This window comes from Planococcus citri, chromosome 3, assembly GCF_950023065.1.
Source record: "Planococcus citri chromosome 3, ihPlaCitr1.1, whole genome shotgun sequence".
NCBI lineage: Eukaryota > Metazoa > Arthropoda > Insecta > Hemiptera > Pseudococcidae > Planococcus > Planococcus citri.
In genome coordinates, this window is record NC_088679.1 from 40,940,960 (window position 1) to 40,962,922 (window position 21,963).

General features: G+C 33.0%; 4 protein-coding genes across 8 annotated transcripts; 2 read left to right on the top strand and 2 right to left on the bottom strand.

Moving 5' to 3' along the window:
- Positions 1 to 23: 23 nt before the first annotated feature.
- Positions 24 to 3,959, bottom strand: LOC135840193 (facilitated trehalose transporter Tret1-like). 2 transcript variants are annotated; one of them, XM_065356591.1, is made up of 7 exons: positions 3,239 to 3,798; positions 2,976 to 3,147; positions 2,159 to 2,547; positions 1,407 to 1,590; positions 1,059 to 1,249; positions 709 to 977; positions 24 to 538 (listed from the first exon to the last, which is right to left on the bottom strand). In XM_065356591.1, the coding sequence occupies exons 1-7, from the start codon at positions 3,323 to 3,325 to the stop codon at positions 319 to 321; spliced, it is 1,512 nt and encodes a 503-aa protein (XP_065212663.1). In that variant the 5' UTR covers positions 3,326 to 3,798; the 3' UTR covers positions 24 to 318. The 2 variants fall into 2 exon arrangements, with proteins under 2 accessions (XP_065212663.1, XP_065212664.1); XM_065356592.1 differs by lacking the exon at positions 3,239 to 3,798 and adding an exon at positions 3,819 to 3,959 and having other exon boundaries at positions 25 to 538.
- Pbp49 (proximal sequence element A Pbp49) lies at positions 3,833 to 5,720 on the bottom strand. Of its 2 annotated transcripts, XR_010557710.1 has the most exons (7): positions 5,504 to 5,720; positions 5,250 to 5,427; positions 4,903 to 5,160; positions 4,592 to 4,833; positions 4,398 to 4,505; positions 4,042 to 4,311; positions 3,833 to 3,966 (listed from the first exon to the last, which is right to left on the bottom strand). XR_010557710.1 is itself a non-coding variant. In XM_065356594.1 (6 exons), exons 1-6 carry the CDS (start codon positions 5,614 to 5,616, stop codon positions 4,104 to 4,106), a joined length of 1,107 nt encoding a protein of 368 aa, XP_065212666.1. In that variant the 5' UTR covers positions 5,617 to 5,720; the 3' UTR covers positions 3,987 to 4,103. The 2 variants fall into 2 exon arrangements, 1 of the variants encoding a protein (XP_065212666.1); XM_065356594.1 differs by lacking the exon at positions 3,833 to 3,966 and having other exon boundaries at positions 3,987 to 4,311.
- A 77-nt stretch (positions 5,721 to 5,797) lies between these two features.
- Positions 5,798 to 8,520, top strand: LOC135840194 (VPS9 domain-containing protein 1-like). The gene is made up of 9 exons (XM_065356593.1): positions 5,798 to 6,214; positions 6,301 to 6,460; positions 6,561 to 6,683; positions 6,762 to 6,993; positions 7,076 to 7,240; positions 7,314 to 7,483; positions 7,553 to 7,700; positions 7,799 to 8,020; positions 8,088 to 8,520. Exons 1-9 carry the CDS (start codon positions 6,134 to 6,136, stop codon positions 8,287 to 8,289), a joined length of 1,503 nt encoding a protein of 500 aa, XP_065212665.1. The 5' UTR covers positions 5,798 to 6,133; the 3' UTR covers positions 8,290 to 8,520.
- A 451-nt stretch (positions 8,521 to 8,971) lies between these two features.
- Positions 8,972 to 21,272, top strand: LOC135840190 (probable serine/threonine-protein kinase nek3). 3 transcript variants are annotated; one of them, XM_065356583.1, is made up of 20 exons: positions 8,972 to 9,293; positions 9,377 to 9,514; positions 10,364 to 10,541; positions 10,609 to 10,687; positions 10,771 to 10,891; positions 11,209 to 11,360; positions 11,586 to 11,651; positions 11,721 to 11,973; positions 12,042 to 12,265; positions 12,595 to 12,724; positions 12,788 to 12,996; positions 13,062 to 13,367; positions 13,449 to 13,546; positions 13,614 to 13,721; positions 13,814 to 13,966; positions 14,086 to 14,238; positions 14,330 to 14,522; positions 14,904 to 15,010; positions 15,857 to 15,942; positions 18,313 to 21,272. In XM_065356583.1, the coding sequence occupies exons 3-20, from the start codon at positions 10,426 to 10,428 to the stop codon at positions 20,007 to 20,009; spliced, it is 4,251 nt and encodes a 1,416-aa protein (XP_065212655.1). In that variant the 5' UTR covers positions 8,972 to 9,293; positions 9,377 to 9,514; positions 10,364 to 10,425; the 3' UTR covers positions 20,010 to 21,272. The 3 variants fall into 3 exon arrangements, with proteins under 3 accessions (XP_065212655.1, XP_065212656.1, XP_065212657.1); XM_065356584.1 differs by lacking the exon at positions 9,377 to 9,514; XM_065356585.1 differs by lacking the exons at positions 8,972 to 9,293; positions 9,377 to 9,514 and adding an exon at positions 9,930 to 10,064.
- The last annotated feature ends 691 nt before the right edge of the window (positions 21,273 to 21,963 follow it).

The following is a 21,963-nucleotide window of genomic DNA, read 5'->3' on the forward strand; positions in this document are numbered from 1 at the left end:
TAGTTGCTATTGCGTAAAAATAAAGAGAGTCCGTGAATTTTTAATATTGAAGCATTTGAATTGAAAATATTTAATGCATGAAGGCAGTATTTTACAAATAAATAATATAAATCTCGCTTCAAAAACAATATTATTACCTACAAAAATACTTAATTTAATTTAAACATTATTCGATCCAGCATCGGTCGTAACATCGAAGTTTGAAATTTTACAATAATAAGAAAAAAAAAATTCACATAATTATTTATAGTTGTAAATCAAATGAATGTGTATCTACAGAACAAATGAAGAAAATAATGAACTGATGAACGTATATTTTCAGTCTTCAAAATGTTTTTGAATTTGCTGCAGCGTTTTATTTTCAGTTTCTGGTAAATATATATAAACGTAAAATATCCCTATAATTCCTACACTGCTGTAAACTATGAATGTCCATGGTAACGTATAAATTGCAACAACATCAAAATACGTTTTAGTGAGTAAAAATCCAACGCCGAAATTTATAGCTGCTGTCACACCACTGATTTGTCCTCGAGCTCTGAAAAATACGTTAAACATTTTAAATTATAGATATAAGTATTTTGCATTTTTTTTACATGATGAATATGTAAGAGGGAAACACTTTTGAAGAATCAACTATAAATAAATGTATAATTCGCTCGTATAAAAACGTATGGGCTACTTTGCACAACTTTTGAACATATGTACCTCATAGGAAACAATTCTCCGAGTAAAATCCAAGGAATAGCTGTGATTCCAAAACCGGCTATAAAACTAACCGCACAAAACAGAACAAAAGGAATCCAAGCATTTTGAAAGCAGGGATACTGTTTTCCATATTGCGCGTAAATTCCGATTAAAAACTGAAGTATGGTAGATATTATCATAGACGAGATTAACAATCGTCGTTTTCCGAACATTCTGACGATTAACATGTTGAGAAAAGCTCCAGAAATGGTATTTATGCCAATGTAAACCTGTAAAATAATTACAAATAATTGTGTATTTGTATTAAACTGAGAATTTTCATTTTTTGAAAACAGTAATAATTAACTTACCAACGCCCATTGTGGTTCAAATGGCGTGCCAACTTTTTTGATTACATAAACTAGGTATGGTTTTACTGGAATCATGCTACAGATCGTGCAGAAAAAAAAGATGAAATCGAGTAATATAAAAGGCCGGAAAACACTCTTATCGCTTAATAATACTAGAATATCTTCAATTTTACCAAACACACGACATTTTTCTGAAAAATTTGAAATCAATTAAAAATACTTACTTACTTGAATTTAGTTTGATAAGTTGTTGAGTTAAACAACCTATATGTAATATACATATAGCTAGGTAGATATTAGGTATCCACACATGAACGCATATAGCTTAAATAAAAAATTCTTACGTACTATTTCCATTTTCATCTAGAGACGAAGTGTCACTTTCACTATTTTTACCCTGAATATATTGCAACATTTGATTGATTTCATCACGAACAGAGCTCGAGCTAGTAAATCCTCTCAGCCAGCATAAAGATTTTATGGCTTGAGTTGTTCTATTTTTCGATAATAACCATACCGGAGATTCTGGAATCTGAAAACAAAAACAGAAAAGAATTTCGTATAAATCAAAAACGAAATGGAATTTTTTCTTTTTTTTTATCTTTCAAGAAGATAATTTTCCGATTGTATAAAATATCAAGTTATTAATCATTAATTATTTTGTATGTCGGTTTAATTAAACGGTTAATAATTTTACATCTTTTATATCGCTGATAAATTTACAATGACGCGTTGAAAATGAATTAAGAACTTCGCAACTTTCATCTGTTCGTTATTTAATGCGATAACTTGTCGCATAAATAAATTAAAATTCTTGATTTATCAATTTGTTTCAACAAAAAGGGGCGAATGCACGGCAGTATAGACTATAAGGTACATTTATACTGTAAAAATTTACTCAAGTAGGTAGGTTAGAAATTAGATTAAGTAAGTACGGTCAGCTGAAAAAAAATTCTCGAAACCGTCGTTAAAGTCGATCAAAGTTCATTTAATCATTCTTAAATGAGCAGAAGAGAATATATTTACTGAAAAAACACACGTACCTAATTCATTCAACTAGGTACCTACTACCTATAAGTAAAATTGGACTTTAAACTCACCACCAGTATTGTTGTTAAAAAAACAACAGCAGGTAAACACATATACAACATTGCCAGTTGTCTCCACGATATGATTGCAGCTAGTAAATACGTCAAGAACAATCCAATCATAGAACAAAAGTTTGAAAGGGATGATAGAACACTTCTAAGTCGAGGTTCAGTAGATTCCCCGACATAGGTTAATATGGGTGCTTCGCTTAACCCCATGGCTAAACCCAAGGAACACGAGGAAACGTAGAGTAACTGACTCGATCTGGCAATGAATAATGAAAACCAGCCCAAGAATTGAGGAAAACACACAATCGTAAGGCAAGTTTTTCTTCCGTATTTATCTTGAATGAAAGATGACAGTAAGCTTCCAATAGGATGGCATATCAATAGTAGACTTCCTGTGAAAATCCAAAACATTTCCATTGTTTTAACTCTTCCAGTTAGATAGGTAATAGATTTCAAAATATCATTCATTAGACAAATTCTTAAGTCATTTACTCAGCCTACTTATTATTGATAAAATTTCCAGAAAATGTAAAATGAATAGTTCAAATCTTTGATTATCGAAAGGGAAACAAAAAAAAAATTGTAAAAAATCTAATAATGATGCGATTGAAAATCAAATAGGTACCTCCAAACTTGATCAATTAGGTAACTGATCACAAACACAACAAAATTTCACAAGCTCATATTATTTTTTGATGAAGTGGGTAGGTATTTACATTTTTCAGAAAGAGCACTCTTCGGTGAAAAGAAAAAAAATAGTCTTATTACAAGCACCACCTTATTTATCATAAGTTTACTTTAATCTACGATAGTTACTCACCGTACCAAGAACATTCTACCCCTGTCAGTGAGAATCCTCCATTATCTGCGTCTGTCCACGAAAGCTTTGCTGTTTCATTAGTTTCTTTCAATTTACCGATTATAACCGTAGGCATCGCAATTGACATACCGAATTGTAACATTATCATGTTTCCTACCAATACTGCGGTTATCTTTTGGAGAAATTTTACAGCATAAATTAATTCATAATTTTAATTTCATAAATATAGCTCAACTTACACGATATTTTCAAAAATAGCGTACCTGGGACAATGCAGAATAACATTTGTTATAATTATAGGAATATTTTTTGGGCTCCTCTGTAGGGTGCCCCATTTCAATTTCTGTCATATTAACCGTTTAAAAAATATTTTCACCAACATGTAGGCGCACACAAACTGTTCACGAGAGTGTAACTATACGGTTGGTTCAACTTACCGCAAGAATTTCAATTAAAATTCAATCGATCAATTATAACTTTTGTTTCTTTTGAGACTTATCACAAAATCAGATAATAAAATGATTCATATTGTGTACTTGCGTACACACTGTATTTCAAACGTTACCTACAGTTGAATTATACTCTTTCTGTGAGTAATTACCATAATTACATCAGCCAGATATTATACCGTTTGCTTTTTTTGACATCACACATCTTTAGAGAATGTATTTTTCCTTTTTACTCAGATAATTTTTTTTAATACCTATCTGAAAAGTTATTTCAGTTTTGTCGTTCACATGAAAAAGATCTCATTCATAATTACATCGTTTACTAAAGATTATTGTTTCTCATAAACGCAACACTTGTCAATTTCGTATTGTTCAAAATTGAAACGATACTTACATCTATTAGATCATAACGGCGATACTTTCACATTTTTCTTAAATATGTAGAAAAGGGAAAATCACGCACATTTTCCCAGCAAGTCATTTTTTATCTGCTCCTGAATTTTACTCAATTCACCTTGAAAACAGTAACTTAGAATTGATCGCTAAAGGAATACGAAGAAAATATTAGTGTTTGCCATTTTTTATTGACTCTTTGGAAAATTGAATAAAAACATTACATCGTATAAAAAAAACTGCAACACAGTCACCAAGCACTAAAAATATGCTGGTTGGAACATTTTCAATCAAGTTTCTCCTGTTTCACGACAGCGGTAGCGTAGTGTTCGAATGTTTTACCAGTCATTTTTGTAAATAAAGGACAATCCCAATACCGAACAGCTTTGAAAGTAGAAACTTTTTTACCGTCGACGTAATGGTAGCTGCGAAAACAACTATTGCATAAATACGATGGGTTAGATATCATACGATTGCTATCGAAAACAATCCATCTGGAAAACAAAATAAAATTAGTGAAATCCACCAATGATTCAACGAAATTGTTGAATTAAGATTTAATGTATGTATATGTACTAACTCTGATATCTCCATACAAGCCATGCATAATTTGGAACCAGAATATCTCGATACATAAGAATAAAACGGATACAGTTCCGATTCTAGGCAGTCTTTTTCTTCTATCAACCTGAAAAAAAATCGATCGAGCTGTGTAATAGTAGAATTTTTCAGGTGATATGAAAAATTATAAGGAAATTTGCGACATGCGTATACCTGACGTATTCAAGTTTTATGATATGTTCACAACCACCTAAATGTTGATAAACATAAGGATATCCTATTCTACAGACTAAATCTAAGCACGAATGTTCGTTCATATTGAGTGTTGCACCAAAATTCAATCCATTTCTAACACCCCATCGTCGAATACATTCACTGTAGTCAATATTACCGGGATCCGATCGGTCAATGTAGAAATTATTTCCAATGTACAGCATCCTTGATTTATATTTTTCCTGGAAATTGAGAAATTCTATCAACATTCAAAGGAATTTAAAAAATACTTGAACATTAACAACACTTACACCGAGTCTTGGCTGTACAGGTATGTCAGGCGTATCGCTAATATCACCACCAATTTCCATGAAACTTTCATCACAAACAATTTTATCACACAACTTATCCAATGTTTGATGACCCAAGACGACTATTTCTAAATTATGTTTAGGTTTAGAGTTACGAATGTTGTATTCATACATGAAAGGTGGATAAACTTTGAATACAAATGCCACATCTTTGTGAGGAACTAAATCGTGTTTACGTTTTCGTGTTTTTCTGAAATCCTGTACGTAATAGAAAACATTTGATTAGATGATTCGTGGTTCAAAAATGTTTTACCCTCGTCCCGTATTCAACAATAAAAAATACAAACATCAGGAATATGTACGGGCAATAAAGGTGGCATATTTTTACTGCGAGATTTGGATTTTCTTTTCATATTAGACGATTTATCTGCTGCTTTCTGGGATTGTTTACGCATCTTTTTTTCAGTGGACAAACGGCATAACTTTTTTCTCTCCAAGTAGAGCGGATCGTTGGGATCTTCATCACTGTGATGAAAAGAAGCACAATAGATTAGATACCTAGTGAAAGACAAATTAACAGCAAAATATAACGATGTCTTACATGTTTTCTTCTTCTTGGGCAAGTTTATTTATCAGTTCCAAAAACTTATCACGAAATCGCATAACTTCCGATACACTGTATGACTTCAAGTCTCTCAAATAAACTTCCTCCATGATTCAAAATTGAATAAAACATCAAAAAAAATTCAGTTTTCTGAAATCGTTCAAATTTTAAATCTACCGTCTAGCTGATAAGTGATAAGAAAAAATCGCATTTTTAAAATCTCGAGAAGTCGAGAATCGAGAGTCGATTTAGGTCGATTATTGAAAGTCGAGTCGGACTATCAATCACATTTTTTTATCAACAACAACAACAGTGATGAATTTGAATCAATCAAACAATCAATCCATCCGGATCCACTGATGAATCATAATTAGTATAATTTAGTTTTTTGTAATACTACGTTGTGACAAATAATTGATGATATTTTGTTCGGGTTTCAAGTTTTTCTAAGTTTTCACTTTTCAGTCTTTTTTTGTGGATCCTTGCGTAACAAGTGGAACAGGTGATAAAGAAAACTTGATACTAGATAGAGAACTGACCATAAATATTTATGCAAACATCGACCAAAAATGACTTGAAAATGAAATTTGAAATTTTGTGAGGTGTTAAATACTGTTCCACAACACAATGTCAAATCCTCAATCATATCACGATGCCATTTCTACTTTTCACTCAGCCATTGATTGCGAACAAGCCGGAAATAACAGAGTAAGATGAATCTGAGCTGTTTCATTATTAAATGCATTATTCATTTTTTGATACCATTGAATTTTATTATGTTTGACTATGTTAAGGAAGCGTATAAAAAATATTCCAATGGTTTAGCACTCATTGGAAACATTCTGAAGGAAGATGTCGATGTCATATCCAAACCTGTTGTGAATGTGCACAAACACTTGTTGGAATTTGCCAAGAAAAGCACTGATCGATTACTACATATTTTAGAAAATTCTGGTAAAATCGTTACATAATTGAGATACATTCATCATGAGCTGTTTCTATGCTAATTAATATGACTTGAAACTTCATTCGTTTATACATATGAACGATATAGGTTCGGATTTTGAAAACTCGCTCAGTGACAAAGATAACTCCCGATTATCCGCTTACGCAGAGTTATCAAAAACTTTGCCGGAAATAATAACCGGTAAACCCGCGATGCCTTTGAACTTTTCAGGTAAATGAAGTTCAAATTTATTTAAATACGTATTCTTTGTTCAGAACTTCTGCTAATATGTATTTTTTTCAATTGTAGAAGTGGAAGGTTATACATCACCCCTATCATTTCTGGAGGCAGAGAACAAACGTACAGTGAAAGTATATGAAAAACGCATGGGATCGTTAATAAATGAATCTGAAAAAGCAAGTTTACATTTAGAATTAGAGAGACGACTCGCAGAAAACGAAGCATTAGCAAGAAGACGACATGATGAATGGGAGAAACAAAGAGAGTTATTAGCAGCAGAGTGTAATTTATTAGCGCAACAGTACGATATCAGTTTCTACATTGATCAGTTTTGGTGTTTTAATAACGCAACTTATTACACGTGTTTTCATTTTTCCCCTTAGGAAATTCGACATTCAAAACAAAATAAGAAATGGTCATGTTAACGATGCAGATATCACCAAACAGAATTTATACGCTGCTTCGCTGCAATTTAATAAAGAACACAACTGGGCGAACGAGTTGAGCAAAAAAATTGAGAACAGTAGTAACGACGAAAAATTTCTAAAGTATAATTTTTTTATATTGATTGATTTATCTGTAATTGTACTTCATTATTAATTACAACATTTATATTTATAGGAAAACATTAACGTATCTGCTGCAACATGCTTCTTACCCATTAGCTTGCATGTTGAGAAAAACTCAAGAAAAAGTATTGCATAAATTAACGAAGCTAGTCACCAAACCACCCCCGAATAATGAAGAAGAGAAATTAGTTCTTGAGGAACACTTCAAAAATATTGCTCAAGGTTTTCAAATTTTTCATTCAAATTTCTAATGGAAAAAAACTTGAAATAATTTGGTATTATTTTTTACAGACATTAAGGAGGATTTATTTATATTATTAAATGTAATACAAGCGTTGTGGGAGTTGTTGGGAAATGAACATAATCAAAACTTGATAATTGACGTATTGCACCATTTGTATTTTCCGTCCGTGAAACCTTACTTGATTCGCTTACTGAGGTGAATTAATCCACTACAAATTATGGGACATATCCGTAGCTTAATATACATTTTTTATTCGTCATTTTTTTTATTTTTTTTTTTTTTTTATGTTTTAGAGTCATTTTACGAAAAGAAGAAGAAAAACTATTGCAAGCAATGCAAGGAAATAGTGCTCTTACAATGCATTACCCAACTCAGCTCAATCCCATAATTGGTAAACTACATCAATTGTCGATGATGCATTCGCCTACAACAATGTTGATTTTATTGGTTGACACTTTAAAATCGTTCATTTCAATTAATTCGTACATGGACCCGAATCAGAATTTACCGTCCTTGTGAGTATTGATTTCAATTTTTATAAAGATTTTCTCGTAATTTTACTTAAAGTTATGTTTTTTTTAGATCCATTAGTATTGACGATTTGATGCCTAAATTAATACATTTAATTTTGGTTTCAAACATGTCAACATTACCGGTTGAAATCAAGTTTGTTGAAAATTTCATGCCAGCCAAAAAAGCTCTAGGAGAGGAGGGATATGCAGTTACTCTTTTTCAAAGCGTATTATCATATATTTACGAAGAGTATAGCTCAGTTCAGGCCTAAACATGTTTTGTGTTAAGATTTGTTGAACAAAAATATTTTCAATGGTTTTTTAACGTGCAATTACATATTATAATTATTTTTAATGTGATACTTTACAAATAACAGGTTTATTATGTGTAACTTACATCTGATTGTTTGAGACAATGTGCCGAATTTTTACAATAGGTACCTATTATTAATAATTTTTCTAATATGATCAAGCAAGCAGATTATATATACTCTCATCAATAAGATTGCGTTGATTTTTTTCGACCATGTTCTCTAGGCTCTACTATTTTATGTAAATGTGAGCTGTATGTAAGTTTGTAAGTACTACCATTTGAAACTGAAATCTTAAAAAACCGAGCGAATATTAGAACAAAATTTTGTGATTGTGAAACTCTACACTGAAAATTTTCAATCGTCAGGTTAGATTGGGAGGATTGATCTACTGTGTACCTGTCTGTATTTTCAATTTTCATAACCCAGAAATTCACGTTTTTTTACAACATTAATTTTTAAAAATCAATGTTTCTCGGTAAAAGTTGATCTCTTTATTTTTTTTGTCCACTTTCATGTTTGAAATTTGTGGTATTGTGGTATGGTAAATTGTTCCAAAATTAATTAAAAGTAGGTGCAATAATATATTAAAGGATGTATTTTGTGTCATTTAAAAAGCTGAATTTTAAAAATTATTAGAAGAATACATGAGTCATGAATACAAAGATTACACAAAGTTTGCTCTGCTCAGCTTGGAAAGTAGACAACTGACAAGTCAGTCATAGTTCAAATCAGGTAGCGGTTAAAGCACGCAGCGGTAGCATCGCAATTCCGGCAATTCGCAAGTCTGGAGGAGTGAAGGGATACTGTGACTGGGATAGTAACCATGTGATAAGACTTTTCTAATCATTCGCGAGCTGTCTTAGCTGAACAGTGAACACTCGTAACTTCTTCATTTTTGTGATTTTTCTCATGGAGTTGCTCACATTGAGCGAAATGTTTCCTAATAATTGATAATTCATGTCGTAAGTTTTTTATGTGTTTGAAATATGTGTTTAGCGGCGACTAACGCTCATCTGATTAATCTATAATGTTTTGTTTTCTGTAGATTAAACACTGCTTGAAATATAATCCTGTTTGATGCAAATTGCAATTTATGGCTGGATGGATGGATGGATAGATGTTTGTTGTGGTTCTCTTCGTCATATCGCATTACTCAAACTTCATTCAAATGTTTCACTAACAAGTAAGATCATGTTTACTTTTTCATGTTTTTGACCTGTAAAAATATTCCTATGCCGATGCAGATGATTTCTGCGATCAAACAAATTATATCAATGTACCAATAATGCATTCAATACACAGTTTAGTTTTTGATTACCTATCATTGATATGCGTACACATTCCTTGCTAGTTTGCATCAAGTTTCCTATAACGGTGTGAAAATCTGTATCTGGAGTTTTCAATTCGCTATGGGACTCTAACGTCGAAATTTTTTTGAAAATTTGACAATGAGATAGCGAACGAAAGAGAATATCTAAATAGAGTGTAAATGTGAAGGAAGAATAGCTCGGTATGCATCATTTATAAACTGCTCTCACATATGATTTGCATGTTTATATGCTAATGTATTTTGCGGAGCGGACACGTACGATGGTGTGTGATTGTGTGGGTTAAAGTCACTCACAATGTGTAGCTACGTTCGTTAAATTTTTGGTCGATTTTTATTCGATTGTATTGGTTAAAATGGTGAATTCGAAATCCTTCAAATACAAACTAGTATTGAAAATATTTCAGTAAGTTGGTGACATATTCAACTACTAATTGTTATTATCATTTGATGTCGATTAATTACGCCGTTATTTTTAGAGAACTTGATACATTCTTTGGCGATTGACCAAATGATCGCCTGATCTTCATTTTTATGTTACATTATCTGTTAAACAGCTGCTAATCATTTTTTTAACCCCTTAATATCGGATAAATAATGACGAAGTGTTTCTACGAATTTTTTTCCCAATCAATGATCAAATGATGGCAGTTTGTATATTTTCGATCAAGTGAAAATTTGTTTATAAAGCATTTTGTGTTTCAGGGGTACAAAAACTGTGTTTTACGTATGACATCGCGCTCAATTAACACGCTCATAATTCCTAGATGAAGAATCAACCGTCCAAAATGGTTGTTCCGGAAGCCATTCATAATATTATGGGTGGTATAGAAAACACCGGGGATGTTAGACTACACAATCATCGTAGAAAATTGAAACAAAGGTAAATATTCGAATACGGAAGGATGATTGGTTGAAACTTTATGCTGATTTAGTCAACTTTATTGCAGGTTTGATATTATGAAGAAATTGGGGCAAGGTACTTACGGAAAAGTGCAACTTGGAATAAATAAAGAAACTGGACAAGAGGTGGATATATATACCTAATTTTGTGTGGAAATAAAATGAACTTCATGTTGCTGATATATGTAGTATCTCATTTATCATTCTAGGTTGCGATTAAGACAATTAGAAAATCTAAAATAGAAACAGAGGCAGATTTAATAAGAATCCGAAGAGAAATTCAAATCATGTCTTCGGTTAGACATCCGAATATCATTCATATTTACGAAGGTGAGTTTTCAATTCAGACTAGTAATGAAACTACTGAACTCTTTCGTTGTAAATGCAATAAATGAACAGCCGGTTTATCTCTCAAAATCGAATAACAATTACCCACCTGCGGATTTTTGTAAATGTTTCACCGTCTTCTAAACAAAGACAAATTTTCACTGAAAAATCAATGCTTATGATTTCCTTGAGTTTTTCGCCCACGCGTGTCTTGTGCGTGTTCGTCCTAATATTATTATTTATTACGTTACTTATTTTACGAAATATTAGAAATGTAGGTAAACGTGATTTACATATAATTAACAGTGTACAATTTTCAGTATTTGAAAATAGAGAGAAAATGGTACTCGTTATGGAATACGCTGCTGGTGGAGAATTGTACGATTATTTAAGCGAGAGGAAAGTACTTGTTGAAGAAGAAGCTCGTCGAATATTTAGACAAATTGCAACTGCGATTTATTACTGTCATAAAGTACGTACTTGAAGTAATTTTAATTTCAATGAATTTATTAACTAGAAAGAATAGGTTATGAGGTCATATGAGAGAGAATAAAGTAGGGATTATTTTTATGGAAATGTTCGGCGACAGACGAACATTAAAAGTGGTAAACCAATTTTGATATAAATCTCATCATATATTAGATTTTATAGTGCTTATTTGCGTAAGAAGTATTAACAATGAGATTTATCGTTCTAGCATAATATTTGCCATAGAGATCTCAAGTTGGAGAATATATTACTAGATGAAGAAGGAAACGCGAAGGTAAATTGAGTAATCAAACAGTTGAATACAGATCAATACGCGAATAATAAATTCTCAGTGTATTGACAGATTGCGGATTTCGGATTATCAAACGTATTCTCTTACTCGTCTTTATTATCTACGTTTTGTGGCAGTCCCCTCTATGCTTCTCCGGAGATTGTTAAAGGAACACCGTATCATGGACCAGAAGTGGATTGCTGGTCGTTGGGTGTTCTTTTGTACACTTTAGTGTACGGAGCTATGCCTTTCGATGGATCTAATTTCAAACGGATGGTTAAACAAATCTCTCAAGGAGATTATTTTGAACCAAAGACTCAATCTCGTAAGGATTCAACTTTTTTTTCAATTTATCAAGTACTGCTCTACTTTAAATCTCGAATTATGTTTCAGCTGCTTCGCCTCTAATTTCTGAAATGTTGAACGTCAACCCAGCCCGACGAGCTGATATTTCTGCGATTTGTAGTCATTGGTGGATTAACGAAATGTATTCGGAAGTATGTTTGGACGTAGCAGAAGAATTAGCTAGTTTGACTCCTCCGGTCCGTTTAGATTTGCTGTTGTCTTTGAATGCACCTCCAGTGAGCAGTAATAAACTTGTAGTTGATAATGATCAGGTGTGTATAGTAGATATTTTCATAACTATGTGTGATCATATCACACCCTCAGAGTAACGTGTTACATCTCAGAAAAGTGAAATCTTACAAGAGAACGATTTCCTTTTATATCAACACTTGATTCATTGTTTTCATCAACTTACGTAGGAATGAATAGTACCTCATTTTAATGATTGGATATCGTACCTTCATTTAGCATAAGAATACTTAATTTTGGTTGCAGGGGGTCATACGAACCTCAAAAAAGTCAAAATTAATTTTTTTTAGATGTAACTTTATTACTCCGAATGTGCGATATGTTAATACAAGTGTGTTTTTTGAAACTTCAGGCTTCAGCTAACGCTGAATTGAATGGCACCTTAGATCGTCCTGTGAGGTCACATAGTATGGGTAGTATTCCACCACAGGCTACCCCTTCAAACATCGCTACTCTCGTATTACCCGAAGCAAAAGAAAGAAGTGAGCGTTTTCGAATATTTTAGGATTAATTTGACGTGGAACTTATGTGGAATTCATTTTTAGAACCAGAAGAACGAAAATCCAAGTCAGCTAAAAAAGATCGTACTCAAAGAAGAAAAGAGAGATCTCGAAGCAGATCCAGGAAATCAGATAGTTTTGAAGAGGCTGAGAAGCTTAGAAGTAAAGATGAAAAAGAAAGAACGCCTGCTCCTTTGGTTAATTCTGAAACCCAAGTGATTACTAAAACTACCACCGAAGTCGCTCCTCCAGTTGTATGTGATTCAAGTTGAAATATCTTGTGCGCTGATTCCTTATTGATTGATCTTAATTGTTTTAGGAATCTTCCAAGGAATCTGCTCTTGTTAAATCACCTTCGAAGAAGATCGTTTTACCGGGTATTAATGTGGACGGGGCTAGAAAAGAATTCGAAAGAAGATCGTCTCAGGTTGGTGCTTCTCCACCCAAAAAACCATCCAGTGCTGGTCCCAGTCCTTCAGATGATGCCTTCTCTCTTGCCTCTACTGTTGCTTTGAATAAACTAGTCGAATCTGCGTTCAAAGATGAACCACCATTTGAAAGTATTGCTTCGTTTGAACCTAAACTGCGGAAAGAAGAACAAAATGATGAATTTATACCCGTTAAGGTACTTTTGTAAAATTACAGTGAAAAATATTTCGAAAACTTCGATATATGTTTTTGTAATCGAAACCCGCTTGTATTTCAGATGGAATCCAATGTGGCCACTGTTGAAACGAATAATAAAGCAGCTACTTTACCGAGACGTAAAACATCCCGAGCAGAAATTCAGTTGATGCCACCTCAGTAAGTTTGTCTTTAATTAATAGGATTTTCATTTGGTTCGAGTATTAATTTTCTTGTTTTGTTTTAGATTTCCGCCGGAAAATTTCAAAACTGAAGTTGAACATTTTGTTAATAAGCCCTCAGTTAGTCATAAAACTGAGGTTGTAATACCATTTTCTGCTCCGTTACCACCCAAGTGAGTACTTCTTCACCACCGCAGTTGTAAAAACTGAATTTAAAAGCACTGATGATGGCAATTCATGAGTAAATTTTTTTAAATCTTTGTAGACCTATCACCAAACAAGACAATCAATCTAAAGAACATCTAATCCCAATTCAAATCGAAGCCGAAGTACCTAAGAAAATATCAAGTCCACAACCTTCTCTGCCTACTTGGCCTTCGAAATCGAGTATTGCTAGAACGATTAGTAGTTCTTCCAGGTAAGAAAATGAAATATTCAAAATAATGTTTTTATTCGCCATTTAAATATACATATCAAATGGAGTATAGAATTAAAAGCTAAAATGACGATTTTCTCCCACTTAATTATCAATTTTAGTCTTTCACGTCAAAGTACAGTGGATTCAGATAGCGGTAGCACCATCAGCACCGGCGAACCAATAAGAAAATCTCCCAGAGAAGTGATTATTCCGATAGCGGTTGAAGGAGGCGGTTTTGTAACGCCCAACGAAGACACGTTAACAAGGATGAAGTACTAGTCGCTTATACGTTAATCAAAAACCATGTCCCGAACCCACGCGACTATTTTTAAATATAACTGTTGATTCTTCCTCTATTCACAGCTCAGTGAACGAAAACGAAGACAATAACCGAAGCAGCAGCGGGTGTTTCACGTTACGTAGTACAAAACGTCGCCAACCAGAACAAAGCAGCCAAGGATCGCAGCTAGACACCGCGGATAGCTTGAGCTCTGACGAAGACGATAATTTCCAATTATTGACAGCGGAAAACCTCTTTTCCACTTTACTCTCCAGGGTGAGTTGGCCTTTCAAAAGAAGTAATTGACGCGTCGGCGCTACAATCGGCGTTTTTTAATGGCACTGTATATCGGTGACATTTTATCGAGTTGGCGCTGCGAATTAAAAATATGTTCGTGTGCCAATTCTTCTTGTGTTATTTCTCAATGGTGTAACCTTATTCGACTAGAAAAGATGTAAGCTAATTACAAACGACATTACTTTTTATTTCAACTTCCTTTTTGTACGAAGAAAAAAAAAAGTACATTATGGCAGGCAGACTCCGGAAAAAATTTGCTAACGTTTAAATTTTTGAAAAATTATCGTCGTTGGCCAAGCGTAAATATTACGCCGAGTTGCAATGAAGCTTGTTTACAAATTGGTGGTGTTTTTTTTTTAGGCTCGCAGCTTGACTCAAAGACTAAATAAAGATGAAATGAGAAGATCGTCCGCATTTCCCCGTTCATTGTTCGCTCAGCACAGTTCACTGTTCGATAATTTTCCCAGGTACGCGGTGTGTTATTTTCAGTCGGCAGAAGATTAACTTCTATGTCGATTTTGGTGAATAAGTTTGTTCTCAAATAAAGGTAGACTATTTTTCTTCTATAAAAATAGAAGATAGAATGAATTAGATAAACTCGAAAACGTCTCGTCATTTTTATATTCTAAAGAAAATTCTAGCAATGACGACAAATTAAAGCCACGCCATATCATTCTGAATAATGCTTTTGAAATGGTTCCAAGAAAGAGAAAATTGAATATTTATGTGTAAGAAATTATTATACGAATTAACTTTTCTCAGAAATCAAGCTATCATTGAAATTTGTTATTATACGATTTGACTTTACACTAGGAGTGAACAAGCACTCGATATAAATAATATGCATAAAAGCAAAAAATTGAACGAAAAATGGCCATCTGTTTTGGCGGCTTGGTTAATCGAATGCTAAATGTAGGCAACAATTTAATGATCTATTTTCAATGCGCGCGTTTTCTGCTGACACACATGGTTAGCTAAAAATATAGGTAGGTAGTCGAATTTATTTTTAGAATTTTTTCTTTTCTTGTACCGATACTCATTTATGTATGTATGTGCTACGAACGCACAAATACGTCACGAAAAGATTCGTCTTCATTGTTGATACACATCTCACGATTAAACTATAGAGTTGAAATCCCAATGTGGGAATCTCCTCCGAATAAATGATTCACGCGTTGACAAACGTGCGGAGAGGAAAATGCGAGATATTTCAAAAAGGCGCCAAATTCCAAAAGGATTTGTCGTCTAATTAAAATAGCTAATTTGCCATTAAGCCAAATAAGGGCATAATTTGAAGGTTGTTTCTGTTTCAGTCGTCGATTAACAGAGACAAGATCGTTTAGTCGGCCAGAGAGAGCACCTTGGACGCATGGACACTCAAACGATCAACCTCGAAGAGGTAATCGGTGTTTTGTGTAACCGAAGCTTACTTTATTCACTTTGTAGTATTAACAAAATTCATTTATAATTTTTTTTTTGTAATTACTCCGTTATCGAGTGCTTTATGTCTTTACAATTCACGTTTTGGTTGCACACTTCTTTTTTCCCTTACGTATTGATTCTGTACTCGATTCTGATTGCACGAATTCGCCGCAAAATCCAAATTCGAGATACGAAATTGAAGGAAAAATCTATATACGAATTGCATGTTGCATAATTGCGGTGGTTTTTTTTCTTTTTGTATACGTAACAGAGTGAAACGTGTTTGCATTGTTGCAGAAAACATTGTGACGGTGCATGTTCCTACAGTATTAGAAGACAGACAAGTAGAATAAATGCATAATTTGTACATAATTACCTCCTTCCTTAACTGCTGCCATAGGTAATTTGTGAACGAATACGACTAATTGACGTACTATTTTACAAATTTTTTTCTATAATCTGTATTTGTATTGGAGAAATCGTGCTGTTCAAGTAGATGGCATAACACTGCATTGATAAAATTTGGTCTCTTCTCTCTTCTCATTCACAATGATATACTTACTCACCAACGTCTACGATGTAGACATGTGACCGCGTTGCCAGTCATTTGTTTATTATGCATTATGCACATTTATCGAAATGAAAAATGAAAAAAATGTGTCTGGTAGAGGCGTTCCATGATCCACTTCGTTGATAACGTATAATAAGTACGTAGGTTCTGAGTAGTTGTCCAACAGCTGCGTGTAGGTTTCATTAATCAATTAACTTTTCGTGTTTTTTTGTTTCTCTTGACTTAGAACAGAGATTTGAAAAAAATTTATAATCTCGCTGAACATTGACGCGAATAAAGATTTACGTGTATTATAACACCGTTTACATCGGCTTTGTTTTTATTACACATAGGTGGTACTGATTCTGGCCGAGGAGCCCAGGGAGATTTCTCTGCCGGAACAGCTTAGCTTTGTGTTTTAAATATTGATGAAAAAGAGTCGCTGTAAATAAACAATGCTTGTTTTCAAAGATCTAGCCTATTGTTTAGCTTCAAAATTCATTTAATAGGATGCTTTTACTAATTTATTACAGTACTAAAGATTTTTTTTTGTAAAATAATTTTTCTCAGTATTATGCCAGTTAAAATCGTGAAAGAAAATTTTTCGAGTTAGAAAAAAAATTTAAATATCCCGAAAATTTTTCTTGTCAGTACTACTCGTACAATGCATGATGGGCTCATCTTTGCACTAACGACATTCCAAAGTGTAATTTAAATTAACTAATGATTTTTGTTATTTTTTTTTGTGTTTGTTTTGATTAACAATGTGATTCACTTGCATTTATGAGAATGAGATTTCTAAATAATACAGTCCCTTGCATAATCTCTTTGCGATTAACAAGAAAGACGGATATTCTTCTTTTTAAGGATAATGGAAAATGGTTTTTTCCCCTAGAAATTGTATATTCAAATTTTTTGTGCAGAAATAGTGTCTTCAGTTTTGGAGATGAACCATCACGTCATTGTCATATGAAAAACATGTTAAAAAATTGGAATTAAAGTATTTAATATTTTTCCTTTCTCTCTCATGTCATAGTTTTTTCAAATTATAGCTTGTGGGTTTCCATAATGACTCTTAATATTTATTTTTTTTTGTGTTTTGTTTTCGAAAATTTTGAAAAATATTGACTCGAATTTTTGGAAGTAGGTACAAATAATGAAATCAAAAAGTTGAGCATTTTTTTAATTTGAGAGTTAACCATATAACGTTTGTTCAGTTCAAAGATTTCTGTCGAGTCAATCTTGAAGAAAAATACCTTTCTTTGAATATTGATATCCAAAGTTGAGAGATATAAATACATACATTGTGGAAGTGAAGGAGCGAGGAGGGTATACCTAGACTTTAGTAACGATTTGGTTTTTGTCTGGTTGAACTAAAAAAATCCCTCCACTTCCTTTCACATCTTTTGATAGGATTTAAATTAAGGAAATTTTTTCAGTAAATTGATGCGCTTTAGGCCAGAATCTCGATGAATTGGCGTGAAATGGACCTTATTATACATGAAGTTGGCATATATGCTTTGCACTGACGAAACACATTAGCGCTGTTGAAAATATTAAATGATTGTGTTGTATTTCTTTCTGAGAGAAATTTCATTTTCAAAATAATAGGCTACCTTCAGCGAAATGCTACATATAAAATTATGCTTTCGATTTCAACAAGCAGTGTTAATACGACTAGTAAACGTCAATTCGAAGCCAATTTTACTTGGACGGCATTTCGATACTCTATCTTTACTCGTAATTTTTACATTTTATTAGATAGATTTGTAATCTTACGTGTTTGACGAATTTCAGAAAACTCGATCAAGAAACGATACTCGAGTATCAGCGAAGAAATTCAACCTCGAGAAATGAATTTACACGCAACAACAGATAAAAAGCTCGCTAATTCTTCGGAATCCACATCGACGACGAAATCGAACGTTGAAAACCCCGTCAACGATACATCGAGTAACGATTTTAAATCAAACGACGACACCAAAACGGAACAAAAATACAGACGTGATTTTTCCAAACCAGTCGATCTTCCTAGGCCAGCGGAAACATCATTGAGAAAATTAAGCATCGAGGAAGAATTCGATAAATTTTTCTCCAAATACCGAAGACCAACGTTAGACCGATATAAAAGTCCTTCAGCGGAAAAATCAAAAAGCGGTGTCGATTTGAAATCCTATTCTAGTGAATTAAACGGCGTTTCGAAGAAAGCCGAAGATAACGATGTCAGCGAAAAAGACGATTCGTTGAGAGATAAACCTCCTCAAAGATCGAGATTTTTAAGACCGGATTTTTACAATACTCCGCCGGAGGAAAGTAAATACGTTATAAAAAATGAAAAAGTTGATGCTTTCAGAGAACGTGGTTTATCTCGTCAGAGAGAATTGTCGCGTAATATGTCAACAGAATCATTCGCTTTAAAAACGTCACCTTTACACGATTACGTTCGCAGTAAAACGTGCTCTTTGTCTGATGAATTAGAAAACGCCAAGAAATTGGATTCTTGTCGACGTACAATCAGTGAAGATAATTGTAAATTCGAATTATCTAAATCTAGCAGTAGAAGCGATATGGTGAACGAGTTTATAGTGTATCCCAGTTTGTCTTCCAAAAAGAAAAGTTTAATTCTACAGAATGAGCTGGAAAATGAAATTAGAAAAACTAGAAACATAAACTCAAAACTGAGCGGATTAATGATCGTGTTACGCGATAACGAGAATCACTATGAAAAGAAACTAGAAAGGCTGTATGGACTCAAATCAAAATCAGATTTGGCTGGAAACATTACTGACGAATCAACTGCAGGAGTTTCCACCGAGGCAGACCATGTAAAAAGTAACGGTGTGTCAGAAAACCAAACAAATGGTGATGAAAATTCTTCGCTTATCGATAGAAAACTTAATTTTGAAAAAAAATACACTACAAAGCCGGATCGATTGCAAGAATTCAGTAATATATCGAATTCTACCGTCAACAAAGTGAATTTAGGCGAATCTAGTAGTAGTAAAATCAATAGAGAAAACACCACCGAAACGAACAACGTTGCTAGGAAAAAAGATAACTTGGCTGAAAAATTTTCCTTGCTAGAGAAAAAAGTTGCTTATTTCAAGAAATTACAAAGTTCTGCGGAAGAAAAAGAAAGGACTGAGAAAAATGCTCACACCGAGAAAGATCCTATTCGAGGAAATTCCGATGTGAAAGCATCCACTTCTGGAACATCGACTGCTAGTTTTGATAACCATACGTCTTCTTTGACTACACCTCCTGACGAAGAAGATAGTGATGGATGTTCGGTATTTTCCGACGGTGGTAATGATTTGCAGTATTTGGAAAGCATGAACGATAGAATTCGTAGGAGAAGCTTCTACTCTAGATTTAATATTTATGAACAGAAATCAACGCCGAATACACAGAGAAACAAACCAGTTGCGTATTCTCGATCATTGTCGGCAGATTACAGACAAAAACCAGCCACTTCTTCCGAGCCTATTACTTGAAGATCGACTGTTTTAACGTACCTACTCAGTATTAGAATTGCGTAGATTGTTTTTTTTCCTATTATTTTTTTTAGCCCCAATAATGTTTTTTTCGAATGAAATATTTCGCTGTGATGCTTCAAATAACTGAAATTTTGTCAAATGTATTTTTGTATTGGCCGTCGACATTTTCGATATGTATTTATTTGTTACCGTTGAGTTTGTTGTTATTGTGTTTTTTTCCTATACTTTTTTAGTCCCAATGATAGTTTTCTCGAATGAAATTTTGTTTCGCTGTGATATTTCGAATAACTGAAATTTTGTCAGATGTATTTTTGTATTGGCCGTCCACATTTTCGATATTCGTTTGTTATTACCGTTGACTTTGTCGTTACTTATTGAAAAAGTACAAAAATAATAATTTGAAAACTCAATTATAGGTAGGTGTACTGTGTACTCATACTACCATAATGGCCCCGTTTCGATTATCGTGTATGTATACTTCCTGTTTTGTGCGCATTGAAAAGTTACCTTATATTAAATTATTTTCTATATTTTATTCAACTAAAAATGCGGAAGATTGCTGTAATATTAATTTGAAGCACATCACAAATCACCGACAGTAATTCAAACATCGGTAAATTACTATAGTTTATATTTTCTGATCGTTTGACCAATCCCAAACACAAGTGTATCGAGTTACCATCAAACATCATTTTACTAATAAGTCAACTTCTTCGCCTAATTTATGACTGTGATGGACAATTTATGCATTATTTTGCTACATTTTTACCATCCGTCAATACAAACATGCAATGTTTAAAAAAATTAAGTTTCATGATTTTTTTATTAGAAACGTAAACTTACCCACCTATGTAATTATTTATTTCGAATTATTTTGTAATTTTCTTATTGAAAATGTTTCATACGTTTATTAGATGGCAGTTAATCCACTTTATGTACCTACCGTATACCTTATTTATTTTAACGAGTATTTTCATTTCTTTTTTTCATTCGTCTTGTTTTGCTTTGCAAGTTTGCACGTTATGAGTACATAAGTTTTATTTTGTTTCGTGAGCATGTGTTTTGTATACGATACATTATATACAATAAGTACTTAAACACATTTTTCCCTTGATAGTTAAACATCTGTTAATAACTTTTAATTCTGAGCTAAATCATGTAAAATTAGCATTAACCATGTGATTTTATTATTCTAGTTTTTGATGACATTTTTTTATTAATTATTTTTCGTTACAATAAACTTTTTGTTTATGCTGTGAAGTGTGGATTTTATTCAAATTCCAATGGTGTTACCTTAATTTTTTTTTTCAAGTGATGCACCTAGCCACCTATCCAATTCACAAAGCTTTAAAATCAGCACCAGCAATAAAAATTTATAAATTACTGTGGTAATTTAGGTCTCTTTATGATGATTGATGATAAAATGAATTTTCAAACAAAAATAATAATACCGTTTCAACAAACTTAGCTAGACACTTTGAAGTTACAATTTGGTTTTTTCAAACAGAAAATTCTCAAACTTTAAAATAAATCTAAACTATCCATCCAAAGGAAAAAATAGCTCCCACTGTACCGGAGCTTCATGAGCATTCAGTTGTTTTTCCTTTGAAAATTGACTCCTTGAAACTTTGAAGCATAAAAAGTAGATCTGTAATTTCTTCAATAAGTAAATACGTACTTAATAGTCTGATTTCCCACGTTAGTTCACAAAAAAATGGAATAAAATTCAAAAAAACAAAAAAAAGCTGAAAATGAACATGTGAAGCCATTTTTGTTGGAAAGGAAAAATTTGAATTAGGTACCTACGAGTAGTAAGTATTTTGCGAACTTCTTTTTTTACAGAAAGAAAAGTCAGTCATTGAACATGATCAAAATATTGCCAATTTAACCAACTATTGGAATAGTTTGCTTCCTTTCAACTTGAATTACATTATTGTGTAGATAATAATGT

What these genes read in the sequence shown, in the direction of transcription:
- LOC135840193 (XM_065356591.1), bottom strand. Translation starts at nt 3,325, where the DNA reads ATGACAGAAATTGAAATGGGGCACCCTACAGAGGAGCCCAAAAAATAT. An exon ending in TCTAGATGAAAATGGAAATA is followed by an intron (nt 1,250 to 1,406) that starts GTACGTAAGAAT and finishes CAAATTTTTCAG; the next exon opens with AAAAATGTCGTGTGTTTGGT. An exon ending in TTGAACCACAATGGGCGTTG is followed by an intron (nt 978 to 1,058) that starts GTAAGTTAATTA and finishes ATTATTTTACAG; the next exon opens with GTTTACATTGGCATAAATAC.
- Pbp49 (XM_065356594.1), bottom strand. Translation starts at nt 5,616, where the DNA reads ATGGAGGAAGTTTATTTGAGAGACTTGAAGTCATACAGTGTATCGGAA. An exon ending in GCCCAAGAAGAAGAAAACAT is followed by an intron (nt 5,428 to 5,503) that starts GTAAGACATCGT and finishes TTTTCATCACAG; the next exon opens with TGATGAAGATCCCAACGATC. An exon ending in GCTTGTATGGAGATATCAGA is followed by an intron (nt 4,312 to 4,397) that starts GTTAGTACATAT and finishes TTTGTTTTCCAG; the next exon opens with ATGGATTGTTTTCGATAGCA.
- LOC135840194 (XM_065356593.1), top strand. Translation starts at nt 6,134, where the DNA reads ATGTCAAATCCTCAATCATATCACGATGCCATTTCTACTTTTCACTCA. An exon ending in ACATATTTTAGAAAATTCTG is followed by an intron (nt 6,461 to 6,560) that starts GTAAAATCGTTA and finishes TGAACGATATAG; the next exon opens with GTTCGGATTTTGAAAACTCG. An exon ending in TGTAATTTATTAGCGCAACA is followed by an intron (nt 6,994 to 7,075) that starts GTACGATATCAG and finishes TTTTCCCCTTAG; the next exon opens with GAAATTCGACATTCAAAACA.
- LOC135840190 (XM_065356583.1), top strand. Translation starts at nt 10,426, where the DNA reads ATGAAGAATCAACCGTCCAAAATGGTTGTTCCGGAAGCCATTCATAAT. An exon ending in ATAAAGAAACTGGACAAGAG is followed by an intron (nt 10,688 to 10,770) that starts GTGGATATATAT and finishes TTATCATTCTAG; the next exon opens with GTTGCGATTAAGACAATTAG. An exon ending in ACCCGAAGCAAAAGAAAGAA is followed by an intron (nt 12,725 to 12,787) that starts GTGAGCGTTTTC and finishes ATTCATTTTTAG; the next exon opens with AACCAGAAGAACGAAAATCC.